The sequence below is a fragment of the Pleurodeles waltl genome, chromosome 4_1 (genome assembly GCF_031143425.1).
Source record: "Pleurodeles waltl isolate 20211129_DDA chromosome 4_1, aPleWal1.hap1.20221129, whole genome shotgun sequence".
NCBI lineage: Eukaryota > Metazoa > Chordata > Amphibia > Caudata > Salamandridae > Pleurodeles > Pleurodeles waltl.
This window is the reverse complement of record NC_090442.1, coordinates 1,006,891,351-1,006,915,190: the sequence shown is the minus strand read 5'-3', so window position 1 is coordinate 1,006,915,190 and position 23,840 is coordinate 1,006,891,351. Positions and strand designations below refer to the sequence as shown.

At 43.7% G+C, this 23,840-nt stretch overlaps 1 protein-coding gene across 3 annotated transcripts in view; it reads left to right on the top strand.

The window, feature by feature from the left end:
- The window catches only part of TSPAN12 (tetraspanin 12), a 300,631-nt gene that overhangs the window by 72,758 nt on the left and 204,033 nt on the right, over positions 1–23,840 (top strand). For 2 of the 3 annotated variants that reach the window (XM_069229859.1, XM_069229858.1), the window contains exon 3: positions 10,944–11,026. In XM_069229859.1, the coding sequence (XP_069085960.1) occupies positions 10,944–11,026 (83 nt within the window). Of the gene's footprint in view, positions 1–10,943; positions 11,027–23,840 lie in introns of those variants that run through there. The other variant, XM_069229860.1, reaches the window with a different exon arrangement.

The following is a 23,840-nucleotide window of genomic DNA, read 5'->3' as shown; positions in this document are numbered from 1 at the left end:
ACCCAATTCGCAATAAATCCTGCAACCCAAAATTACATTTTTATGCATTATTAAAATGTACTAAATAATTAAAGTAGCAAATAAAAATGTAACACAATTACCAAATGAATCAACATTAATATTTAATTTAAAGAAAGTACTACCTACCCTGTCTGAGTGAACCTAACAGCCTGAAATTAAAATGTCATCATAATTTTAAAATGTATTGTCATTTCAAGAAGAAAACTAACAAAAGCTATACCATTACAAATTAATCAGTGAATATGAATCAATGCATAATTAAAAGAACAATACTCACCTAATCTCCCAACAAACCTCTTAATATGTATTACAAAATGTTTTTAAAATAAAACACCGTAACAAAAAGACATTTAAGCAATATTGTGACTTTGATATTGTAGTAAAACAAGATATATTTACCTTTGATATTTTTGTCCATGATATTTTTGTAGTCATGACAGTTTGACCACAGTATCATGCTCAGACAATATTTGGATTCTGTATGCAGGTGGAATATCATGCAAATATGTTTGGTCTGTGTTAGTTGCTGCCTTTGTTCTCTCAGTGCCTCTTCACACACTTTGATAGTGAGGAGAACAAATCTTAGGAAATGACCCTAGCGTTCCAATTATTTCCTATTTAAGGGCCTGATTACGAGTTTGGTGGTTGGAAAACCTGACCGCCAGACCCGTGGAGAGGAGACCACCGTGGAGCTGGCAGTCCACATGCCCCATTACAAGTTTTCCACTTGGCTGACTGTCGGAAACCAATGTTTCTGCCGGTCAGCCCAGTGGAAAACGTGTGGTGGCATTGGACTCAGCCCCACATGCAGCCGAGTCCAATGCCGACACATAGGGGGCCCTCTAGTACTCTGTCGTGGGCAGTGCTGGGACCCCCCGTACCCCCCTGCGTTGTTCTCCACCAGCCTTTTCATGACGGTTGACCACCATGAAAAGGCTGGCGGAAAACATGGTTGTAATCAGCATGGTGGCGCAGACTCCGGCACCGCCTTGGCTGATCGCAACCATGATCGCCTAATCCTGTCGGGACCAGAGATCCTGGCAGAGACTGCTTCTTTTGGCGGCACCGACCGCCAACCTTGCAATGTGGCGGTCGGACTGCCACAGCTGCTGTAGTCTGACTTTCACTGCAAGACTGGCCGTCTTCGGGCCACCAGACTCATAATCGGTCCCATACTCTGGTGTTGTCTTGCCAGGTTGCGGAGACACAACTGATATTTCATAATTATCTCCACTCCAGCAGTTGAGAGACTTTCATTTTGGACTATAATAGAGTTTTTATTCTGCTTACAAGGTAGACAATGAGGCCCCTTCTTTCAAGGAGGTATGAAAGAAGTTGGTTAGTCTTATCTGTTTTAAGGTAGCTTTGGGTGTCTTAGCTCTTGACACTTAATTCACTTGTTTTTCACCAAAGCGTGTGTGCTATTTAGAGGTGTTCAAATGATGACAGCCAGTCATCATCTTACATGCCTATTGCCAGTAATCCCAAATTATGTGTTGCCCATTGTTTTAAGGAAAACAAGAATAGGACTAGAGATATGCTGCCATGGTTGAGTAGTCAGTTTCCGATTTTCATCAGGAGACCTTATAAATAGTTTTTTCTCCTCCCTGAGTCTACTGATCCAGTGTATTTTGCAATACACTGACATATATTATTCACAGTATGTAGGGAGCTATGTTGGAGGGTAGTTTGAGGGCTCTAAACTGATCTGGAGATTTGGTTTTCCAAAGTGATCTTCATATGCTGTATGTGAAGTAATGTAAAAATGAAAACTGAGAAACCACATTGAAGGAAAACAAATCATGGAAAAACAATTTTAAGGAAATACAATTTTAAGGAAACACAAATAACTTGAAATTGAAGGAAACATTTGAAAAGAAAGTTAATTTTAAGGAAACATCCAAAATCTCACACTTGGGTGAAGATTTGGGGTAGTGAGGGGTTTTTGGGTTCAGGGATGGTTGATGCATGGGTGACATGAGAGGTTTTTAAAGTTCAGGGTTGCTTGGAGGTAAGGGGTGGTAACGTTTTTAGGGATCTGGCTTGGGTAGAGTTCAGCATGGTGAGGAGTTAAGGTTAACTGATGAGTGGAGTTTAGGAACAGTGAGGGTTTTAGGGTTCAGTGACGGATAGAGTTTGGGGTGCTAAAGGGTTTCACTGTTCTGGAATGAGTGGAGATTGGGGTAGCATGGGGTTTTAAGGGTTTAGGGATAGGGGGAGTTTATACGTAGAAAACATTTTTATTATGGTTTAGGGATTGAGGAGTAGAGAGGTGGTGAGGTGTTTTAGGGATCATGAATAGGTGTTTTTTAGAGACGGTGAGGGTTCAAGGATGAGTTGAGGATAGGGGTGGTGTGGCTTTTGAGGGATCAGGAATAGGTGGGATTTAGGCATAAAAAGGGTTTTTTAGGGTTCAAGAATGGGTGAGCTTTGGAGTAGTCAGGGGGTTTTAGGTGAAGGGATGGGTAGTGTTTAGGAGTAGAAAGTGCTTTAAGGGTTATGGGAGCGGTGGAGTTTACGGGCCAGAGATGAGTGGAGTTTAGATGTGATGAGGGGTTTTCACTTTTCAGGGATGGGTGGAGTTAAGTTTTAGAAATGGCTTGTAAGTTTTGGTGATTAGTGGAGATTAGGGGTTAGGGATTGGTACAGTTTATGGGGGTTATTCTAACTTTGGAGGAGGTGTTAATCCGTCCCAAAAGTGACGGAAAAGTGACGGATTTACCACCAGCTGTATTACGAGTCCATTATATCCTATGGAACTCGTAATACGGCTGGTGGTATATCCGTCACTTTTGGGACGGATTAACACTCCTCCAAAGTTAGAATAACCCCCTATGTGTGGAAAGGTATTTTTAGGGGGCAGAAATGGATGGTGTTTAGCGGGGGTGAGGGTTCAGGAATTAACGTCATCTAAAGTAATTGACAAAGAAAAAGGTATAAATCCAAAATACTGTCCACGACATAAAGGATTGAAATCAGTATCATTAAGAATTTTTTTTCTGAAAGTAGGACTTGAAACCATTTCATTTACACCTTGAGAAAGAACAAGCCAATTAAAAAAAAAAGACATTCAATTAATTTCTTTCCACAAAATAGTAGATGACATTCATCCTGTGGGAATGGTATGTCCAGACGTGGGTCCCGTGCTCACTGTGCCATCAGATTCAAGCTAGCCTGGCTGAAGAGGGGTGATACCCCGAAACCGGTCCCTGGATGCTTGTTTCTGGTCCAGGGAGGAGCTGGCTGGACAGTTCGAGCTGGACTGTTCCCCTGGGGAACAGGGTCAAGACTGATTTACATATGGCTGGGTCCATACTGGAATGGCATGGTGAGCAAACAAAACTGGTGGATTAAACCCAGATCTGTGGCTGGGGGTGAATGTTTGATTTGGTCTACATTCCGTCCATCAGCTGTTCTTTTTGCACCTCTTCCAAAGTGGTCATTATGCGCTTACACTAGGCTGTAACACCCCTTCCAATAGGAAGCCTGCTCCTTTCTTCCAGTTAATGGGTGCCTCATTTGAGTTGGCTCTGATGGAGCACTATGAAATACTTTTGTCACTGGCTGAGGCTCAGGTGGACCTCATCCTAACCTTCCATGCAACGTATAGGCCACAGAGTCTTCTAAAGGAAGGGGACTCTGCTGGTCATCTCCCTTTGTTTGGATCTTAAAAAATTTATATTGTATTTTGTATGGCATCATAAAGTGGGTAAAATCTTTTGCATGTGTCTCTTTGATCACAATCTAACCCAGAAAATCAAAAACATCCAGAGAATGTCCAGTAGATGACTACTACAGAGATATCAGTTTTATGCTACATTTAGAAGTTCACACTGAATTTAGTAGACAGCGCTGCAGAAGTTAGCAAAAAAAAGCTTAAAAGAAATGTTCAATGGTGTACTGGCAACTTTTGAATGTTCAAGTTTTATTTTCCATAATATATGTTTATTTTTTTATAGAAGGACTGGAGCTTTTAAAACAAAAGAGTTTTGAGCAGTAAGGTGGTGTGGGTGGTTTCCTGGGTCCTGAGCTGTAAATGATTTTGCTCACTTGAGTTCAACAAAGGTGAGCAAAAACATGTGAGGGCAGTCTCAAAACTAATTCAGGAGAAGGGTTTGTCCCTGTATCTGGGAAGGTTCAAAGAGCTGACCAGGAAAAATGTTAAACACTCCTGATCTCATAGATATGTATTTGCCAATGACTTGTAGGTAATATAAATTACTGAAAATTCAGACACATTTCTTTTTGTGAGGGCGGAAGTGGAGAGTACACTAAAAAGGGGAATTGGGTTCTCTTCTACAACATAAAATTTCTCTTTAAAGAAACACATCAAATTGAAGCTGTGCACCTGGTACAAATCTGAATACATAAATATTTATACATTTTAGTACTCATGGAAATCTTTGACCATAACATATTTTCAAGGCTTTTCATGAAAATCTTTGTGAATTTAAATAACATGATATATTTCCTGAGATAATAGGGGTAACGTTATGGAGAATAACTGTCCCAGTTTTTTAGTTACATTGTTAAGTTGGGGTCACAAACACATAGACGAAGTGTTGAAAATTTTTAGATGAAACAAGAGACATCAATGATGTACCATATATGCGTATTGTTATGTTTTGGTTATAATTATTAGCATGACATATGTGAAATGTTAATGTTGCTTAGAGACGCAGAAGATTCTAAAACAAGAGGAGCGAGATCTGCCTGGGGTTTGCTGTGTGTATGACTTGCTCTTGAATAAAGTCTTCATACTTAATTCGGCCTGCACCTCATCCTAAAATTGGCAACGAGGATTAGATCCTGGAGAAGTGAGCCGACTCCTGAAGAAAGAATCAACAATTCTAGTGTTGCATGGTTAGACAGGTGGATAAGTGCTGTCAACTTTAACAGAGAGATTCTGGCAGCACTGATTGACTGCTGCGATGTCGCTGTGGGGCACCATGAGCTGTATCCTACAAATCCTCCAGGCAAGAGGGAAATGTATGTTTTTCAGCAAGTCGGAGTTTATGGGCATCGTTAAGCAAAGTATTAGTGTAGCGCGAGCTGTGCTGATTATGTCCACAAAGCACACAATGAGCAGCATCGTGTGCATGTCTCGTGAGGTCGTGCGGCCACAGTTGAACGTAAACAAGATTGCGAACAAAAGATCGTCTGACCACAATTAAATGGAAATATCGTTGTGTGCAAAGAGCATTGTTCTGTGGAGATGTGTGTAGACGGCAGCATGTGAACATTGTTGAGGAAACGCATACTAGGAGCAGCACGTAACATATGAGTGTCCAATCAAGATGCTTTTGGTCAGTCCAGTGTGAAGGGATCATGTGCAGCTGCGGCATACAGGTATCTTACATAGTGTTTCTGTCTGCGATGAACACTGCAGGCAGCAGGGAACGTTACGGCAGGTGTGAGGCAATCCATTCAGGCTGCACAAGCACATTCCTTTCTTGACTACAGCCCATTCCAGGCAGAAAGCTTAATCCCTAGTAAGAGTTTCATTGAAACTGAGGAAGGACAAGTCATATCTACAGTGCTAGCCATAGAAAGAGGATTTGCAACCAGCAACTAGGCCACAGTGACTACGTTTATTGTTTTAGTTTATTATATTAGTCAAAACATAGTACACCATTATTATTAGTGATATTTACAGGCCCATCGCGGTAGAACAGTGGTTAGTGTGCTTAAAATGTTAGCAATTCATGTGTATTAATGTTTGCTGTGCACAGTGTACGGTGTAGCAGTAGTGGACATGGAAATGCAATCAAACACACCTCCACCCAAGTTTTTGCAAAATCCAGGTCATCCCGTAATGCCATGGGAAGATTAAAAGGAGGCTTTTGAGACCTATTTAGAGGCAGTAGGCGGGGACATATTGAACTCGAAGCAGAAGCTAGCAATTTTGAAACATAATTTGGGTGTAGAAGGGAGAAAAGTACTGAAAACTTTGCCTATCCCAATGAGCAATAAGAACAATGGAGATGATGAATCTTCAGAACCAGAAGAAGTGCGAGAAGATGAGTCTGAAAAGGTAATGAAGGCTTTAGAGGACAACATTTGAAAAAAAAATCAAGCATAGTAGTTGAACAGCACAAGTTTTTTTCAAGAGCGCAGCAACCCGGTGAAAGGGTGGAGCAGTACATTTCTGTGTTAAGAACGTTAGCTAGCACATGTAAGTTGAAAGACTTACACAAAGAAATTGTGAGAGATCAGTTTATAAATAGAACAAACTGTACCAAAATTCAAGAAAAACTATTGGGGCTAAAGAATCCATCACTCGACAAAAACCATGATGATAGCTAGACATATGGAGAACACATCTAGGTATGTGAAGGAAGGAGTTGAAATAAGTGCAAACAAGGGATAAGATTAAAACTGCTGATATTCATTTGATACAGGAAACTGAAAAGCAATCTGGGTCCTGGAGAGATAGTGGTAGCACCGAGCCATCTTATAGAGATCAATCTGACAAATGCCATTGTTATCAATGTGGAAGCACGCGACACATGGCTGAATCTGATTTGTGTCCTGCCATCAAGGCCAATGTTTTAAAGTTTAAAAAGAATGGGCATTTTTCGAGAATATGTAAACAAGGTACACATAATGCTAACGGAAATTAAAATGCTGTCGAAGAAATGTGTAATGCTAGTTCAGGCTTGAATGAGAATTTGTCTGATGATAGTGAGGTTGAAATATTAGTTGTGAATGACTATAATCACCAGGGGAATTTTGTGGGTAATGCTAAAGGAAATTATCATCCTCCTAAGTGCTGGTTAAAAGTAAAAGGCAAGGAGATGCACATGTGGGCGGATTCATCTTCCCCATACACTATCATTAACCAAGCAATATGGGAAGGAACGTCCAATGCAGATCTCGTTGCTCCTGATGTTCAACCAGAAAGTTCCTTTGGTGTTAAAATACCTTTATTGGTTGTTTTTGAGGCCAAACTGGAGTATAAAGTGCAAGTGGCAAAAGCCAAAGTGTATGTGGCAGAAAAAGGAAAAGCATTATTGAGGTAGAAGGAACAAAAAAACATTAGGCACAGTCCTAGATCCTAACCATCCTGACCAAGTACTTTTGACTAGTAACAGAGAAATCTATGAAGGGGAGTTCTGGTGCAATAAATATCCTAAACAACTGCTTATCAATTGGGTTGATTAGAAAAATTTGAGCACATAATTGTACTGAAGATAACAGCCTTCCCAAGGTGCATAAGGTCAGAAATGTACCTTTAGTACTGAGAAGGTAATTGAAGTAAGAACTAGATAGATTATGTGAAGCAGGGTTAATTGAACGCATAGAATATTTGGAATGATTAAATTCTGTGGTTTTAGCGACCAAAGCAAATGCTAAAATCTAAATGTGTGTTGACCTCAGGAACCTAAATGAGTACATTTGGGTTGACCGACATCCACTTCCATGCATAAACGAGATTTAAATTAATATAAGGGATGCTAAGTATTTTTCATCACTAGATCTTTCCAGTGCTTATCACCAGGTGAAATTGCACTCCGAGTCAAAACATCTTACATCATTCATCACTCCAGAAGGTGCTTTTCAATTTGTGCGCATGCCATTTGGATTGGCTTTCGCGTCAGCAGTGTTTCAGCGTGTAATACAGAATATATTACAAGGGCTGACAAATGTGTTGTATTTTCAAGATGATATCTTGGTGTAGGGGCTTGATGTAGCGAATCACAATGAAGTGTTAAACAGTGTGTTGCAGACGCCTGAGAAAGCAGGATTGACTGTAAGCAAAGAAAAATGTAAATTTCGTGTCCAGGAAGTAGAATGCTTGGGGCACGCTCTGTTGAGTGATGGAATCCTGCATAAATTAAAATTAGTGGAAGCAATTGAGAAAGCACCTCTGCCGGCAAATAGGGATTAACTCAAATCTTTTTTGGGTCTGGCTGCATATTATCCTAATTTGATGGAACGATTCTCTGACAGAGTGCATGTTTTGCGAGTGTTAATGAAAAGGGAGTACCATATGAGTGGACCAAGGAATGTAATTCTGCTTTTGAGGACATAAAAAAGGCATTGTTGAAGCAGTCATCTTGAAACCTTTTAATCCTCAAGATAAGACTGTTGTAGAAATGGATGCGAATATGTATGGTTTGGGGGCTGTATTGATGAAACTGAAAGGCGATCAGGAGAGGGTTTCGCATCGTGTACTTTGAAGGGAGCAGAAGGGACATACTCCACCATTGAAAAAGAAGCTCTGGCTTGCTGGTGGGGAGTGCAACACTTTAGAATGTATGCGTGGGGCACACCATTCGAGTTACGCACGGATCATAAACCCTTAGTAGATTTATTTTCCACAAGTGGAGCAACAAGAGCAACCCCCAGAATTGCTAAGTGTTTTTTTTGGGGTTACAAGAGCACAATTTTAAAATTAAGTATGTCCCAGGCACAATGAATGTAAATGCAGATTGTCTCAACTCCCTATTCAAAGTGAAGAGGAACCCAAAGCTGTTGAAGATTGGGTGGTGGCTAGTGTAGAAGATGTGTCAAAGGCCCAATTTCACAACAAGAATGGAAATGTGCAATTTCTAGGGATAAAGTTTTACAATTAATTCTGTTGAACATATCTCATCCCAAGGTCAACAAAGAAGAGTGTCCCGAATTGTGTGACTATTCTAAGATATGGTCAGAATTATCTGTGGTGGATGGTATTATCAGAAAGTGTGGTAGGCTAGTGGTGCTAAGATAATTGTGTTCTAGACTTAGGGAACTGATATATTAAGGGCATGCGGGCATGTCTGCCATGAAGAGAAGAGTGAGGATGGATTTCTGGTGGCCTGGGATGGACAGAAAAATAGAGAGGTTTGTGAGAAATCGTTTTGTGTGTGCGAACGGGTAGGAATTGATATTTGTGGTCCATTTCACACTAAAGGGGTTGAAGGCAAGTATGCTGTGGTACTCGTAGACTAATATTCGAAGTGGCCAGAAATGGCATTTACCACGGAGATAAGATCTTCTGAATTACTGACGATTTGTGATGAAGTGTTCAGGATGGAAGGGTACTGAGAGTCTTTGGTGTAAGATAATGGACCGCAGTTTGCATCAGGTGAGTTTTTAAAATTGCTCAAAAGTCATGGAATTAATCATCATAGAACAGCAGTGTATAATCCACGGGAGAATGGTCTTGTGGAACGGTTTAACAGAGTATTGAAGGAATGCATGCAGTTGGCTATGAAATCAGGGTTAGGCAGCTAAAGCAGGATCAGAAACATGCTATGGAGTTATCACAACACACCTCACACAACAACTAGTGAGACACCTGTGAGTTTGTTGAGAGTAGGGAAGCATGCGCCAAAGTTACACCTGCCTGGATGGAGAGAATGAACAAATTGCGTGTGGACAGTGACAAACTAGAGAAGCAAGTAGAAGAATACCAGAATAAATATGCGGTAAGGCAGAAGGGGAGGATTAGGAAAAATCCTCCAAAATTTCAAGAAGGAGATTGGGTGAAAACCAGAAATGAGGGTAAATTGACTAAGTGATCGTATCCTCAAAAAATTGCTATAAAGTCAAGGGTTACAGTGTCTGGTTAAATGATCGAAATAAATGGAATTCAAGAAAAATCAGTAGGTGTGGCAAGGTGGAACATGCACATTTGGATGCAAAAATGGAGAATAATGGAAAGAGAGAAAAGATCTTCAGACTCACATGAATAGTGTGGGTAAAAGAGAAAAAAGAAAACCTGTCAGATTTGATGACTATGTACTTTGATTTTCAGTGACTATATTAACGAGTGTTTAACATATTTGGTACTTTCATATTTTACTTTCACATATTGTATATAGTTACCTGCATGCGCATTGACAGGCATTAGTATGCCACATGGCCTGATTTATAAGGAGTGCTTGTGGAATGTAGGATAATTAAGAATGTAACCATGGATAGGATTACGTTTGAAGTGTCAGTGGGGCAACAATTTGGTAGTGCAAGTGGGTGACCTTGATTATTAAATGTGAGCAAGAAAGAAGGAAATATTGGTGAAACAGCACAACTAGAAAAGTTATTACTCCAAAAACTGTGATAGAAACGTTTGTGAAGGAGGGTGAATTGTCAACAAAATAGTACCAGTAGCTTGGGTTTAGACTTTGTCATGCCATTGTGTTAATAAAGCTTGGTCTTGATTTTTCTAATTCAGGTTCTTTGGCACATTGTATTTTGTGATAGTTTGGAACCCTTTCAAAACTCTTTTTTTATAAGGAATTAGAATTAATTCTGACAGAAGGAAAGGTACCATTCTTAAAGAGATCTTGAAATAAAGCTGCATTCCAAGCAGCTACAGCAAAGGAAGGATTTTGTGTTTTTGAATCCTGACAAGAACAGCTGGTCCAAAAAATACTTCTAAATTGATGTAGTCATCATTGAATTGCCTAAAGAAGTGATCAAGGACTTGGCAATATTTCATTAGTGAGTGATTTTCCATGCTTTATGACATATATATTGTAATGTAGAGCTACCTAGCATGTATCTGGGTGGGCTACAGGTTACAGTGTTCATGTCTGTGCCAAAGCTTGGATCTGGGTGTCGATATTCTGTTGCACTTAGGTTCCTTGACCATTGTGGAGCCCTTACCACAAACTAGGCCATCTTGTACTTGTGCAGACTCACTGCCTCGGTCATTCTGCTGCCTCCTACCCTCTCCTCTCACCTGAGTGACATGTTTTGACACAGAGAATTCAGATTAAAAAGAACAATTAATGGTGAAAATATCATGTCTACATTACTGAATATTGTCCACTAGACACACATATTTACATTTGCTAATATGACAATGCTCTTGTATACCGAAATCCATTTCTTGCCTGCATGTTGTTGGCAAGCCTATGTTTGACATTTTATAGTGCTGTGCCTTTAGTAGTGATTACTAAATACCATTAGTTATTTTTCCATTTTTTCAGTTGATGTCCGTGTGTGTTTTGGGGATTTCTGCCTGGATGCGTGACTATCTGAATAACGTTCTCACTCTGACTGCAGAAACCAGGTATGCTTTTTAAAAGAGGGAGTTTCTCTTTAACGAGTGAAACCATCCTGCCATGAATTATCATTTTTACATAAATACAAGTTTGAAATACAGGAATAACTCATATAAAACACAATGAAATAACCACTGCTAATCCCACAAGACACCCACAATTCCATCCACTGTATTTGGTTATGTTAAATTAATGTAAGCAAGATTTGATGTCTTCGTGTCTAGCTACTGAAAGAACAGCCATCACCCTGATGAAGAAAACAGCAGGGAATTTGCAGTTACTTCTAAGTTGAAACTGATAAGAACGAAACACCATTGTAATAGTTCTACCAGAAGCTGTTCCTGAGAATGGTCCACCTCATGTAACCCTTAGGATACAGAGCTTCCAACAGTTGGGATGTTGGCAGAGAAAGTCATACTAAATCAGTGAGAAAAATGCAACCTTGATCTCATCAAGAAAAAATTGGAAAGAGAAAAGGCATCTAAAAATATCAACTCATCATATTTTTAAATCCATTTAATTGAAATAATATACACCTTTTAAAGTCTCCTTCCATTAGATGTGTTGCATCTGCTGAGATAAATGGGAGTGAGCATAGGGGTGAATGTTGTGGGTTGGAAAATCTGGTACACACAACACATGCTTTCTGAGCACTTGAATCTACATGGGGTAAAAGTACGGGTAATTGTGTGCTAGTTAGCGTGCACAGTAGCTCACAGAGACCTGCTACGTCTCTCCTACGGAACTTTCTGAACTGTTTTGATAAGAATCCACATTTTCATAACCACTTAACGTTGATCCTTCATTTTCTTCATCACACCACACAGGAAGAGAGCTTCTTTCCTACCTGACAAGGAACAAGACTCTGGACTCTGGATTTTACTTTTTTTCCACGGGCTGGAATCAGGACTATGTTCCTCATTATGAGTGGCCCTGCTGGGGATATGTTTTATAGCTGCTCGATAAATGCCGATACCTCATGGATTTGTATTTACTTTAGAGCTTTGTGGCATTTTGGTCCATTAAGTTTCAGAAGGTTTGCCCTGTTGAAATTTAAATGTGGGTGTTTGAAAAACTAAAAAACATGTAATTGCACCCCCCATAGAAACAGGTGGCTGTGCAGGAGCCAGCTATAATGAGAGCCATAGTTTCTGAAGAATGTTTGCAAAATGGTTGGTGAATTTCAGGAGACATTCCATTACTTTAGCTTGGGAGTTGAGTGCCAATGTGTCTCCCATTGAACTTAGTGCACTGCCCCAACTTGTCACAGATCACCAGACCTTTAGAATCTGGACACTGGAACTCTGACTTTCCACCTGTCATTTTGGGCACCCTGAAATCGGAATTGTTCTGTGGATGGGAATTCCAGTCCACCTAGAGATAGTTGTGTTTTGTGAAATTTTTGGCAAAATGCCCCTCAGTGTTATTCCACTATGCATCCTAAGGCCCATATTTATACTTTTTTATGCAAATCAGCGCTAGCGCAGATTTGCGTCAAATAGTTTACTGCCGGCTAAAGCCATTCCAGCATGCCAGCCAGGCACCTAATTTATGGAATGACGTTACCCGGCACTGCGGCCTGGTTAGCGTCAAAATAAATTACGGTAACCGGGCAGCGGAGGCGAAAGGGAGACTGGGGGTTTTGCGCTAAGATGGTGCAAGTCAGGTTAGAGTAAAAAATATTGGCTTTTACCTGACTAGTGCAATTTTTTGACGCACTACCCCCATGGGAATGACTCCTGGCTTAGCGAAGACAGGAGTCATGCCCAATGGCCAATGGCCATGCCCAGGGGACTTCTGTCCCCTGGGCATGGCCATTGGGCACAGTGGCATGTAGAGGGGGCCCAGTTAGGCCTCCCTATGCCACTTAATGAAAATAAAAATTATACTTACCTGCACTTACGTGCACTCACCATCGATGGGTCCCCCCATCCATAGGTGCCCTCCAGGGGTGGGTGAGGGTGGCAGGGAGTGTCCCTGGGTGCAGGGAAGGGCACCTGTGGACTGCTTTCATGGTCTCCCACCATGGAAATGAGCCAACAGGTCCCTTAACACCTGCCCTGACCCAGGCATTAAAAAACAGCTCCGGCCGAGTGCCATGTTTTAAGGCCCGCCTCCTCCTGTGCGTCATTTTGACGTGGGGGGATAAATAAGGCGCGCATGACTTAGAGTCATTTTTTGCACGGGAATGCCAACCTTGCATGTCATTAGCGCAAGGTAGGTTTTCACGTACAAAAAATGACTCAAACTCCATAACTTTGGTGCTAGATGGGTCTAGCACCACAGTATAAATATGGAGTTAAGTTTGCGCCGGATTAGTATAAAAAAAAAAATTGCGCTAATCCGGCGCAAAAAGAGTATAAATTGGGGCCTAAATCACTTAGAAGTTGGGACAAAGAATAAATATCTCATAGTACATTTGATAGATGTTAGCAGGCTGTCTCTCCAGTCTGTGGGCTGTAATCAAATGAATATTAATAGAACTAAAAATCGAATGTTTCTTAGGGCAAAATAGGACATGCTATCTTCACTTCAAATGATAATATTGCCCATCAATGTGGATGTTATTTGAGTTTTAGCACTTTATACCATAAATGGTCATAGCTCAGACCTAGAAGATCTTGGCTTCTCTCCTTTATAATTGTTTATATTTTTAACTGAAGTTTCAAATTCCTACATTCTTTATGAATGGTGCTGCTCTCACTGAGTAGCAGGTGTATTGTGTGTGATTACTGTATTATGCTATATTTAAGTTGTACACTTAATACCAACTCATGGAGTACGTTATCACAGCTCCTGTTTTGGAGAATAAGGTGTATAAAGAAAGTAATGTATGGCCTGATTTCTATATTGGTGGATGGATTGCTCATCACAACAGTGACTGATATTCCATCCGCCAAGATCTAAATACAATACAAATGATGGGATTTAGATTTTGGCGAACGGGACATCATCACTGTTGTGATGGAGTATCCCGTCCGCCAAGTTCTAAATCAGGCCCTATGTTACAGAGTTAGAGTACCCAAGGCTTTCTAACACCAATAGTAAACAGCAGAACGAACTACTGACACTCTTTAGTAACCATTGATTGTACCAGGTCCCAGACAAAGACATGAACGTTTATCATAAAATGTCTTGGCAGCTGTTTGAGGGGCTGTTAGCATGGTCATTGCTGAGTAGCTTCAGATTAAAAAACGTTATTTGTTCACACAAATATAAACCATAAAAAATAATGCACGGTTATAAGCAACCAAACACAGAGAATGCTAAAACACGATAAAACAGCATAATTACATTTTCAGGGCCATATTTATACTCCGTTTGTGCCGGAATTGCGTCGTTTTTTTTGACGCAATTCCGACGCAAAACTAACTCCATATTTATACTTTGGCGTTAGACGCGTCTAGCGCCAAAGTCCATGGAGTTTGCGTCATTTTTTAGCGTGGACACCTACTTTGCGTTAATGATATGCAAGGTAGGCGTTCCCGTCTAAAAAATTTACTCTGAAGCATGTGAGCCGTATTTACACTCCCGGGCAAAACTCACGCCCGGGAGTGGGCGGGTCAAAAAAAATGACGTCCAGCCGCTTTTGCGTCGTTTTTTAGCACGTGTCAGGGCAGGCGTTAAGAGACCTGTGGGCTCGGAAGGAGCCCAGAGGTGCCCTCCCATGCCCCCAGGGACACCCCCTGTCACCCTTGCCCACCCCAGGAGGACGCCTAAGGATGGAGGGACCCATCCCAAGGAACATAAGGTAAGTTCAGGTAAGTAATAATTTTTGTGCCTGATTTGTGCCCTCCTACATGCCACTATGCCCAATGACCATGCCCAGGGGACAGAAGTCCCCTGGGCATGGCCATTGGGCAAGGGGGCATGACTCCTGTCTTTGCGAAGACAGGAGTCATTTCAATGGGGGTTGGGAGTCGAAAAAAATGGCGCAAATCGGGTTGAGGCGAAAATTTTGCCTCAGCCTGACTTGCCCCATTTTTTGGCGCCCAAGCTCCATATTCCCCTACGCCGGCGCTGCCTGGTGTACGTCATTTTTTTTTACGCACACCAGGCAGCGCCGGCGGCTAACGCCGGCTAACGTCATTGAATAAATACGGCGCCCGCATGGCGCTTCAGAATGGCATTAGCCGGCGCTAATTTTTTTGACGCAAAACTGCGTTAGCGCAGTTTTGCATCAAAAAGTATAAATATGGCCCTCAGTTCCTTAAAAAGTGAAGATAAAAAACTACAACTACAATCCTCCCTCCATAGAATGATTCTAAAAACACAGATCACATAATACACCGCCTACAGTGACATCAGCTTAAAGGCCTGCCAAGCTGCAGAAAAGAGAACACAGATAGCACATTTCATCTTGGGGACTGACATTACAGTTGGTACAGGTAGGAAAGTGCCACTGTTGACATGGTTACCACCCCCCACACACACTTTTTGCCTAGTGTTGATGCCAACTTTGGTTGAAAGTGTGCTGGGATCCTGCTAACCAAGCCCCAGCACCAGTGTTCTTTCCCAAAAACTGTACCTTTGTTTCCACAATTAGCACAACCCTGGCACACAGTTAAGTTCCTTGTAAAATGTACCCATGGTACCAAGGGCCCTGTGGCCAGGGAAGGTCTCCAAGGGCTGCAGCATGTATTATGCCACCCCAGTGGTACCCTCACCAAGCACATGTACACTGTCTTGCAGCTTGTGTGTGCTGGTGGGAGAAAAAGACAAAGTCGACATGACACTCCTCTCAGGGTGCCATGCCCACAAACCACTGCCTGTGGCATAGGTAAGACACCCTTCTAGCAGGCCTTACAATCCTAAAGTAGGGTGAACTATACCACAGGTGAGGGCATAGCTGGATGAGCAATATGCCCCTATAGTGTCTAAGTCCATTATTAGACATTGGAAATGCAGTGTAGCCATATTGAGTATATGGTATGTGAATTTGTCATAACGAACTCCACAGATCCATAATGGCTTCACTGAATACCGGGAAGTTTGATATCAAACTTCTCAGCACAATAAACCCACAGTGATGCCAGTGTGGGATTTATTGAAAAGTGCATACAGTGGGCATCTTAGAGATGCCCCTTGTTTTTTAGCCAAACTGCTAGTGTAGGACTGATCCGTCTGTGCCAGCCTGCCACTTTTAGACAAGTTTCTGACCACATGGGGTGAGTGCCTTTGAGCACTCTGTGGTCAGAAACAAAGCCTGTCCTGGGTGGAGGTGCTTCACACCTCCCCCTACAGGAACTGTAACACCTGGCATTGAGCCTCAAAGGCTCAAGCCTCAGATCACAGTGCCCCAGGGCACTCCAGCTAGTGGAGCTGCCCACCCCCCGGACAAATCCCCATTTTTGGCGGCAAGTCCGGCGGGAAAATTAGGGAATACATGGAGGAGTGACCACCCCAGCCAGGACCACCCCTAAGGTGTCCAGAGCTGAGGTGACCCCCTCCCTGCAGAATACTCCATCTTGGTTTGGAGGACAGGGACCAATAGGATTAGGTGCGTGCCCCCTCCCAAAAGGGACTGGGCACAATGAGGGTGTAGCCACCCTCAGGGACAGTGGCCATTGGCAACTGCCCTCTGTCCCTAAAACACCACTAAATCTATGATTTAAGGGCCTTCCTGAACTCAGCTCACCAGATTCCTGGTGACCTACAAGAAGAAGAAGGACTGCTTAGCTGAAACCTCCAGCAGAGAAGAAGGAAGACGACAACTGCTTTGGCCCCAGCCCTACCGGCCTGTCCCCTGCTTCAAAGAACCTGCCAAAGCTACACATCCAGCGGGACCAGTGACCTATGCCAAGCTCCAGAGGACTGCCCTGCACCCAAAAGGACCAAGAACTCCCGTGGATAGCGGCCCTGTCTAAGAAGAAACCAACAGCTAAGGACTCCCACCTCACTCCGTATGCGTGAGTCCTAACCACTCTGCACCCAGTGCCCACGGCCCGTGTCCTGGTGGCCCAACCAGCTAGAGAGGATCCCTAGGTGATTCTGAGCAAGTGCCCACCCTTGGTTGACCTCTCCATGATGACTCCTGCCGATGGAATCCCGAGGACCCCCCTGACAGCGAAAGCTCCCGACTAAGATATCTTATGCCAACGGACCCACTGTACCCGCAGCCCCCAGGACTTGGAGAAACCGACATCTGGTGCAGCCACGTTCAGCAGGCGGCCCTCCTCCTTGTCCAACTGGTTGTGTGCCTGAGACACCCCCTGGACCTCTCCTGCTGCCTCTGAGTGACCCCGGGGGTCCCGCCATAGACCAGCACTGGAAGCCTGACATCGTTTTTGCATCCTGCACCCGGCCGCCCCTGTGCCGCTGAGGTTGTGTGTTTGGTGCCTACTGGTGGCCCCTCCAGTGCTCCTCTAATCCCTCCTGGTCTGCCCTCTGAGTCACGGGTACTTACCTGCAGGCAGACCTAATTCCAAGTACCCCCTGTCTCCATAGGAGTCATGTTAAATTTGCTCATCTTTGACTTCTGCACCCGGCCGGCCCCGTGTTGCTGGTGTTGGGTGTTTGGGGTTAACTTGAACCCCAACTGGTGGACTTCCTAAAATCCGAGACTGAAACTGTCAGTGTTGTACTTACCTGTAAACTGATCTAACATTTCTTCCATCCAGGAAGTGTTTTTAAAAATTGCAGTGTATCCATTTTTAAAACAGATTACTGCCAATAATTCAAAAACTGTATATCTTACCGATTTTTAACAAAGTACTGTTGATACATGTGTGAAATACAAATCTTTTGAAGTACTTACCTGCAACTTGAATCTAGTGGTTCTAAAAATAAATTAAGAAAATATATTTTTCCTATATAAACACCATTGGTCTGGAGTTAAGTCATTGAGTGTGAGCGTTTAATCAATCAAGGCTTTAGAATACAGGACCTGCAGTTAGCATAAAGACTGCAAAAAATTTGATGTGCAAGGTAATCTGTGCTGGTATCTGATCACATGGGCAGGGTGAAAGATACCTCATCAGCCATTACGGCAAGGAAAGGTGACTAGCTTATGAAATATGCTGTTAAAACCTTAGTAGGATAAAGTGCTTATAGTGCTGTGCATCCTATATCAGAAATGGTTGAATATTCCTGAGTAGTTTGAGCTGCACCTATGAGGCCATAGAAGGGGATGCCGGTGCCTTTGTTCACCTTTTGTCTTCTCCGTGGGTGTAGCACATGGCCCTGAGTGTTTTTTTGCTCACCGAATGGATCATCAAACGAGTCACACCTGCCCAGGGCCAGGGCCATGTCCTTAAGGCCCCTCAGCCATGGACTCTCTAACTGCCACGTCAGAGACAGACAATCCTCAATTATCATTCTATTTAGAGACGGTGCCTCATTGATCCAGACCCTATTCCACAGTATTATTGGCCATGTCATCAAAATGTCCTGAAGATGTACAAGCCCTAACTCCCTAAGACAAATATAATTGACAGTAGACGGTGGAAGAGCGAATACACATCAAAAACGAGTTTTCTGTGACCTGCAAGGATCATGCCGCTTGTATGCCCCAGACCCCTGCCCCATAAGTTGATGTGCTGATACGTTTTGCCCAATAAATGGTCAGCATATTGGCAAACAAGTTTGGGGGCAAATGAAAAAATGGCATTAATAATCCTCTCTAGTTGATTATTCCTAGCTTCCAGCTATGGGAGCCACGAGCCTCAGCCTTTGAAAGTTACCCCTAGATAGATGAAATTGTCTGTGTGATTAAAGCTTAAAAGTTGGTTTCAGGTTGCTCCTAAATCCCCAGGACATTACAAAGGACATGGCCCATGACCTTGGCCGTAGAGTCCAAGGGAGCAATCAGGTGGTAACAGCTAGGATCCTCTAGATTCCCTTTCTTAAAGATCAGGACAATTAACAACTTGACCGATGAAGAAATTTTGGTGGAACAACTTACCGCCCTCTAAACGTTGGTTAAGAGGGGGGCCCACAAATCAAGATAACACTTGAATAAATCTAAAGGGAACCCATCAAGGCAGGGAGCTTTACCCTTAGGGCTAAATCTTATAGCCACTGTCATGTCTTCCAGTGAGGGGCAGTACTTGGGAAAGATATTAACCTTTGCTGCACTAGAGGAATAGTTGATAATTCCTGTTTCTTCGCTAGTGGAGTAAACCCCTCCCCCACCTCAAAAAGAAGGTAGCCCAATCATGACTGGATATTGCAGATTCAAGAATGGGTTATTCAAGGCTTTTAACCCCTTCCCCGCCAAGGACTTAACGGTTATGTCCTTGGCTGCGGCGACGAGGCGCCAAGGACGTAACCGTTATGTCCTGGTAGAGGCCCCCAGTGGAAGCGCTAGTGCTCCCCCCAAGGGCCTCCCCCCAGGGCAGGGTTGGAAGGGAAATCGCTTACCACCCCCTGTCCCTCCTCCCCACCCCCAAGTGACATCTGATGAGCGGCTGCCCCCACCGCACTGGAAGCTGAGCTTTTGCATTTCTCTTCCGATAATGTGCTGGGGGCGGGAGAGGCATCAAAGGAAAGGAAAGGCCTTTCCTTTCCCTTGTTGTCTCTCTGAGCATTTCTGCTGCCCGATCGTGAAGCAATCGGGCTGCATAAGTGCCCACTAGACTCCAGGGATTTTTCTTTTTTTTTGTTTATGCTTGGTTTACTTATAAGGGGAGAAGCCCCTTAAGCAAGGGCCGCTCATCAGGGGGGCAATTCATTATTAGGCCTTTTTTGCCGCCCCGGGGGGCAAATCAGCCTATTTTAATTAGGCCGATCTGCCCCCAGGGGGGCAGAACCCACTAGACACCTGGGATGTTTTTTTTTTTTTTTTATGCTTGGTTTACTTATAAGGGGAGCGGCCCCTTAGGCAAGGGTCACTTCCCAGGTGGGGAATTAATTACTAGGCCTTTTCTGTCCCCCCCCATCCCCGGGGGCAGATTGGCCTATTGGGGCATAACCCACTAGACACTAGGGATGTTTTTTTTTTTTTGTGTGTTATTTACATGACGGGAGCGACAGCTTGGGCAAGGGTTGCTCCCCAGGGGGGGGCAACTTATTTTAAGGCCATTTCTGCCCCAGGGAGGAGGGGGGGGGTTGGGTGTGGGGTTGAAACCTCTAGACACCAGGGATAATTTTTTTGTTTTGTTTTATCGTTTTATTATTTACACGTTGGGGAGCGACCCCTTAGGCAAGGGTTGCTACCCTGGGGGGCAAATTATCTTTAGGCAATTTCTGCCCCCCCTTGGGAACAGATCGGCCTATTTTTATTAGGCCAATCTGCTCCCAGGGGGCAGAAACCACTAGGCACCAGGGATTTTTATTTTGTGCCAATTTCCCGCAAGGGGAGCGACCCCTTAGGCAAGGGTCTCTCCACTGGGGAGGCAAATTTATTTTAGGTCATTTCTGCCCCCCTTGGGCGTAGATCGGCCTATTTCTATTAGGCCGATCTGCCCCCAGGATGGGCAGAAACCACTTAGGCCCCAGGGATTGGTGTGTGTGTGTTTTGTTTGGGGGGCCAGCTCCTTGGGTAAGGGTCGCTCCCCATGAGGGCACATCACTGTTGGCCATTTTTGCCCCGCTTGTGGGCAGATTGGCCTATTTTTGTAAGTCCGATCTGGGCAGAAAGCCCACCAAAGACCAGGGAAGATTTATTTTTTCAAAAAGAGGATGGGGGTATGGCCAAGGATAAGGAACAGTTGGTTTATTATATACCAAAAGAGCCTTCTGATTGTTCTTACAAATTGCTTCCTGTAGATCTATCAATGCTTTTAATTTAAGTGTGTTTTTCCTTTCTGCAATTGTCCTCTTGTAGGCTTTCATACAAAGAGCAACTTCGCGGGCAGACCTAGACTGTTTATGAAGAGAGGTCAATAATGCTTTATGGGATCTGAATCATGCTGTATCGAACCACCCCTTCTCTTGTGTGATCCCCCGTATGCTGGCCTACATAGAGCTCCCCTGACTGCCTCTGAAAGAGGAAAAAAAAAAACTCTCTTCATGTTTGCTACACCAGCCTCTGGATCTAGGCAAACATCAGACAAGCTACAATTAGCCTTGACCAACAGGGACCCATACATTTCTGCGTTAACAAACTCCCACTTAATGCGGGTACCTTTTTTCTTATGAGAGGAGATACTGGTAACTCTCGTAATAGGGCAAGTCACCACCTGCCAGTTAAAAATGTCAACGACTATGCTTTGGGGAAGATGATCACTCATAGCGAGGCTGTGTGAGATATGTTCTCCAACCATATTAACTAAACTGGCAGATAATAAGATAAATTTAAACCCAGAGCCTTGCCCTTTGACCACAAAAATGTTAGGGAAAAAGCCGTTCATATTACTTTAATCAAAGGCAAGGCACATAATTTATTTCATCATCAGATGATTAATATTGTTACCAATGATATCATGAGGAAAATGAGAAATAATATTCCCATCAACTTCCATAAAACCTCAAGCATTGTGAGACACAGGAGGGCAAATGGACATTAAAGTCCCCAACCACCCCACACAGACATAAAAGGCCCATGTCATTGCCCACTTTTGGTTTGAAGTAAGCCAAATCAGAGTCCACTTTTGGCAGGACATAACCTCTGTCTGCTTTTGGAATGTTAGTACAAAAATTAACAATGCCCAGCAGTAAGCCAGACACAAATTCAGGTCCAAGGATCTGATAGAATGGTGTGTCAACTGTATAAAGAAAAGATTTGACTTTGACCATGGCCAAGATGAAAATCAGCAGGCCCCTGCCCAGGGCAGCCAGATGGGGGAAGGAATGGCAGGTTGATAGCATTTCTTAAAGCCATTTATATGGACTGGTGACATGGTCCATGTCTCCTGGAAGAAGAGTATCGCATAAGAACACACAGTCAGACAATGGGGGTCATTACGACCTTGGCGGGCGGCTACCACCGCCCGCCAGGCGGTAACCGCCGTGTGGCCGCACTCACGCGGCCCCCATTATGACATTCCCGCTGGGCCGGTGGGCGCAAACCAAGTTTACACCCGCCGACCCAGCGGGGATGAGGCCGCAACATAGGAGCCGGCTCCTAATGGAGCAGGCGGTGTTGCGCCCGTGCGACGGGTGCAGTTGCACCCGTCGCGCTTTTCACTGTCTGCTATGCAGACAGTGAAAAGCTGGCCGGGGCCCTGTTAGGGGGCCCCTGCACTGCCCATGCCAGTGGCATGGGCAGTGCAGGGGCCCCAGGACACCCCTTACCGCCAGCCTCTTCCTGGCAGTGCAAACCGCCAGAAACAGGCTGGCGGTAGGGGTGTCATAATCACCGCCGGGGCTAAAACGGCGGGAAACCGCCGGCCCAGGCGGTGCGACCGCAGCGCTACCGCCGCGGTCGTAATAGGGGCCTCCGTACCTCCAGCCTGTTGGCGGTACGGACGCCACATTACCCCTGGCGGTCTCTGACCGCCAGGGTCGTAATGACCACCAATATCTAGTTATCAATTTTACCTCTAATGCCAGCAACATGCCAAACCAGTAGTGAGTCTTTGGAGAATTTGGCAGTATTGTTAACATGGTCAAGCAGAGCCTCACAGCAGTTTGGAGATTGGATTGATGCAGTGTTATTCTTAACTTGTGCTGGCCTTGTTCCAGTCTTCTGGGAGTAAAGGATAGCCGGGGCTTGATGATGGGAATATACAGAAAGAGTGCCACATTGAGATACTTGTGCTGAGACTGGAATTGTATTTGAGGGTGCACACGGCCCAGATGATTCTTACTGCCTATTACCAAGGTTATTGTGAAAAATAGAATTAAACACATGACAGTGTATTTCCTGTATCCCACAGAGACTTCATGGACTGGCAGCCAAAAGTCCATTGTTCTTATCCATGATCCATCTTTCGGAGACGAAAATGCTTGAGAAATTACTTTGCGGTGATGTCCCTCTGTATGCACATTAATGGCTGTTGGGGTGAATAGATGCCTTTAAAAGTCGGAGCCAGTGACTTCTCTCAAAATCACACCACCTGAATCATTAAAATTGCTGGAACTTGGTGACAGTGGGCTAGGATATCAAGGTGGAAGTACTTGCAGTAGGTGATTACCCATGAAAAACATTTATCCTTACGCTGCCAGACAAGATTTACTAAATCCGGGGATGACCAGGTAGTAATGGTTAATATCCCTCCTTCTTGAACTTGGGTTTTCCCTGACCTTAATGAACACAAGATGTGTGGTGTTAATATGTCTAGTGATCTTTGTTGTCCTAAGTAGTTTAAAAATTTTACTCCTGTTTAAAATGTTGTGCTTTCCTCTGGAGGCATAATGCGGAATAAGTTTGAGCTTTTCGTTGCTAATTAAAACTAGGAGTAGGCTCCTGTCTTGCTATGCCGACTGCCCCAGTATTGTTTCGCTGAATTCCTTGTGGCTCTGGAGTAGCCCTAGCAGGATGATATTGAACCATGAGCTGTTGATGGTCGGTGTGCTGGCTAAATGGCACCGGTTCAGAGTTGGAGGAAAACTGGTGGCAGATTCTGACATTGCCGCTAAGCATGTTGACTGAACCATTGGCAAATGGGTGCCAGAGTGTATTCAATTTACATTCAGGTTCACAGGCATATTTAGTCCTAGGGTAACAGTAATAGAATTCTTTGGAAAAGTGAAACAATATGACTGTTTAAAGTTGTTAAATTGACAGCTGGCACTGGCAGTAGATCACTAACAACCGGCTGACTATTTGGTGGGATGGTTTTACCACCATTATCATTGTTGATTTTATGTCCAAGCTTTAGTACTTGGTTTCGTTGAAACATCGAATATGTTTTTGTTACAGTAGAACACTGATTATCAGATAAAGTAGATGAATCTAAATATTCCTGCAAGAGTCTCATTGACGGAAGGGGTAGGGTG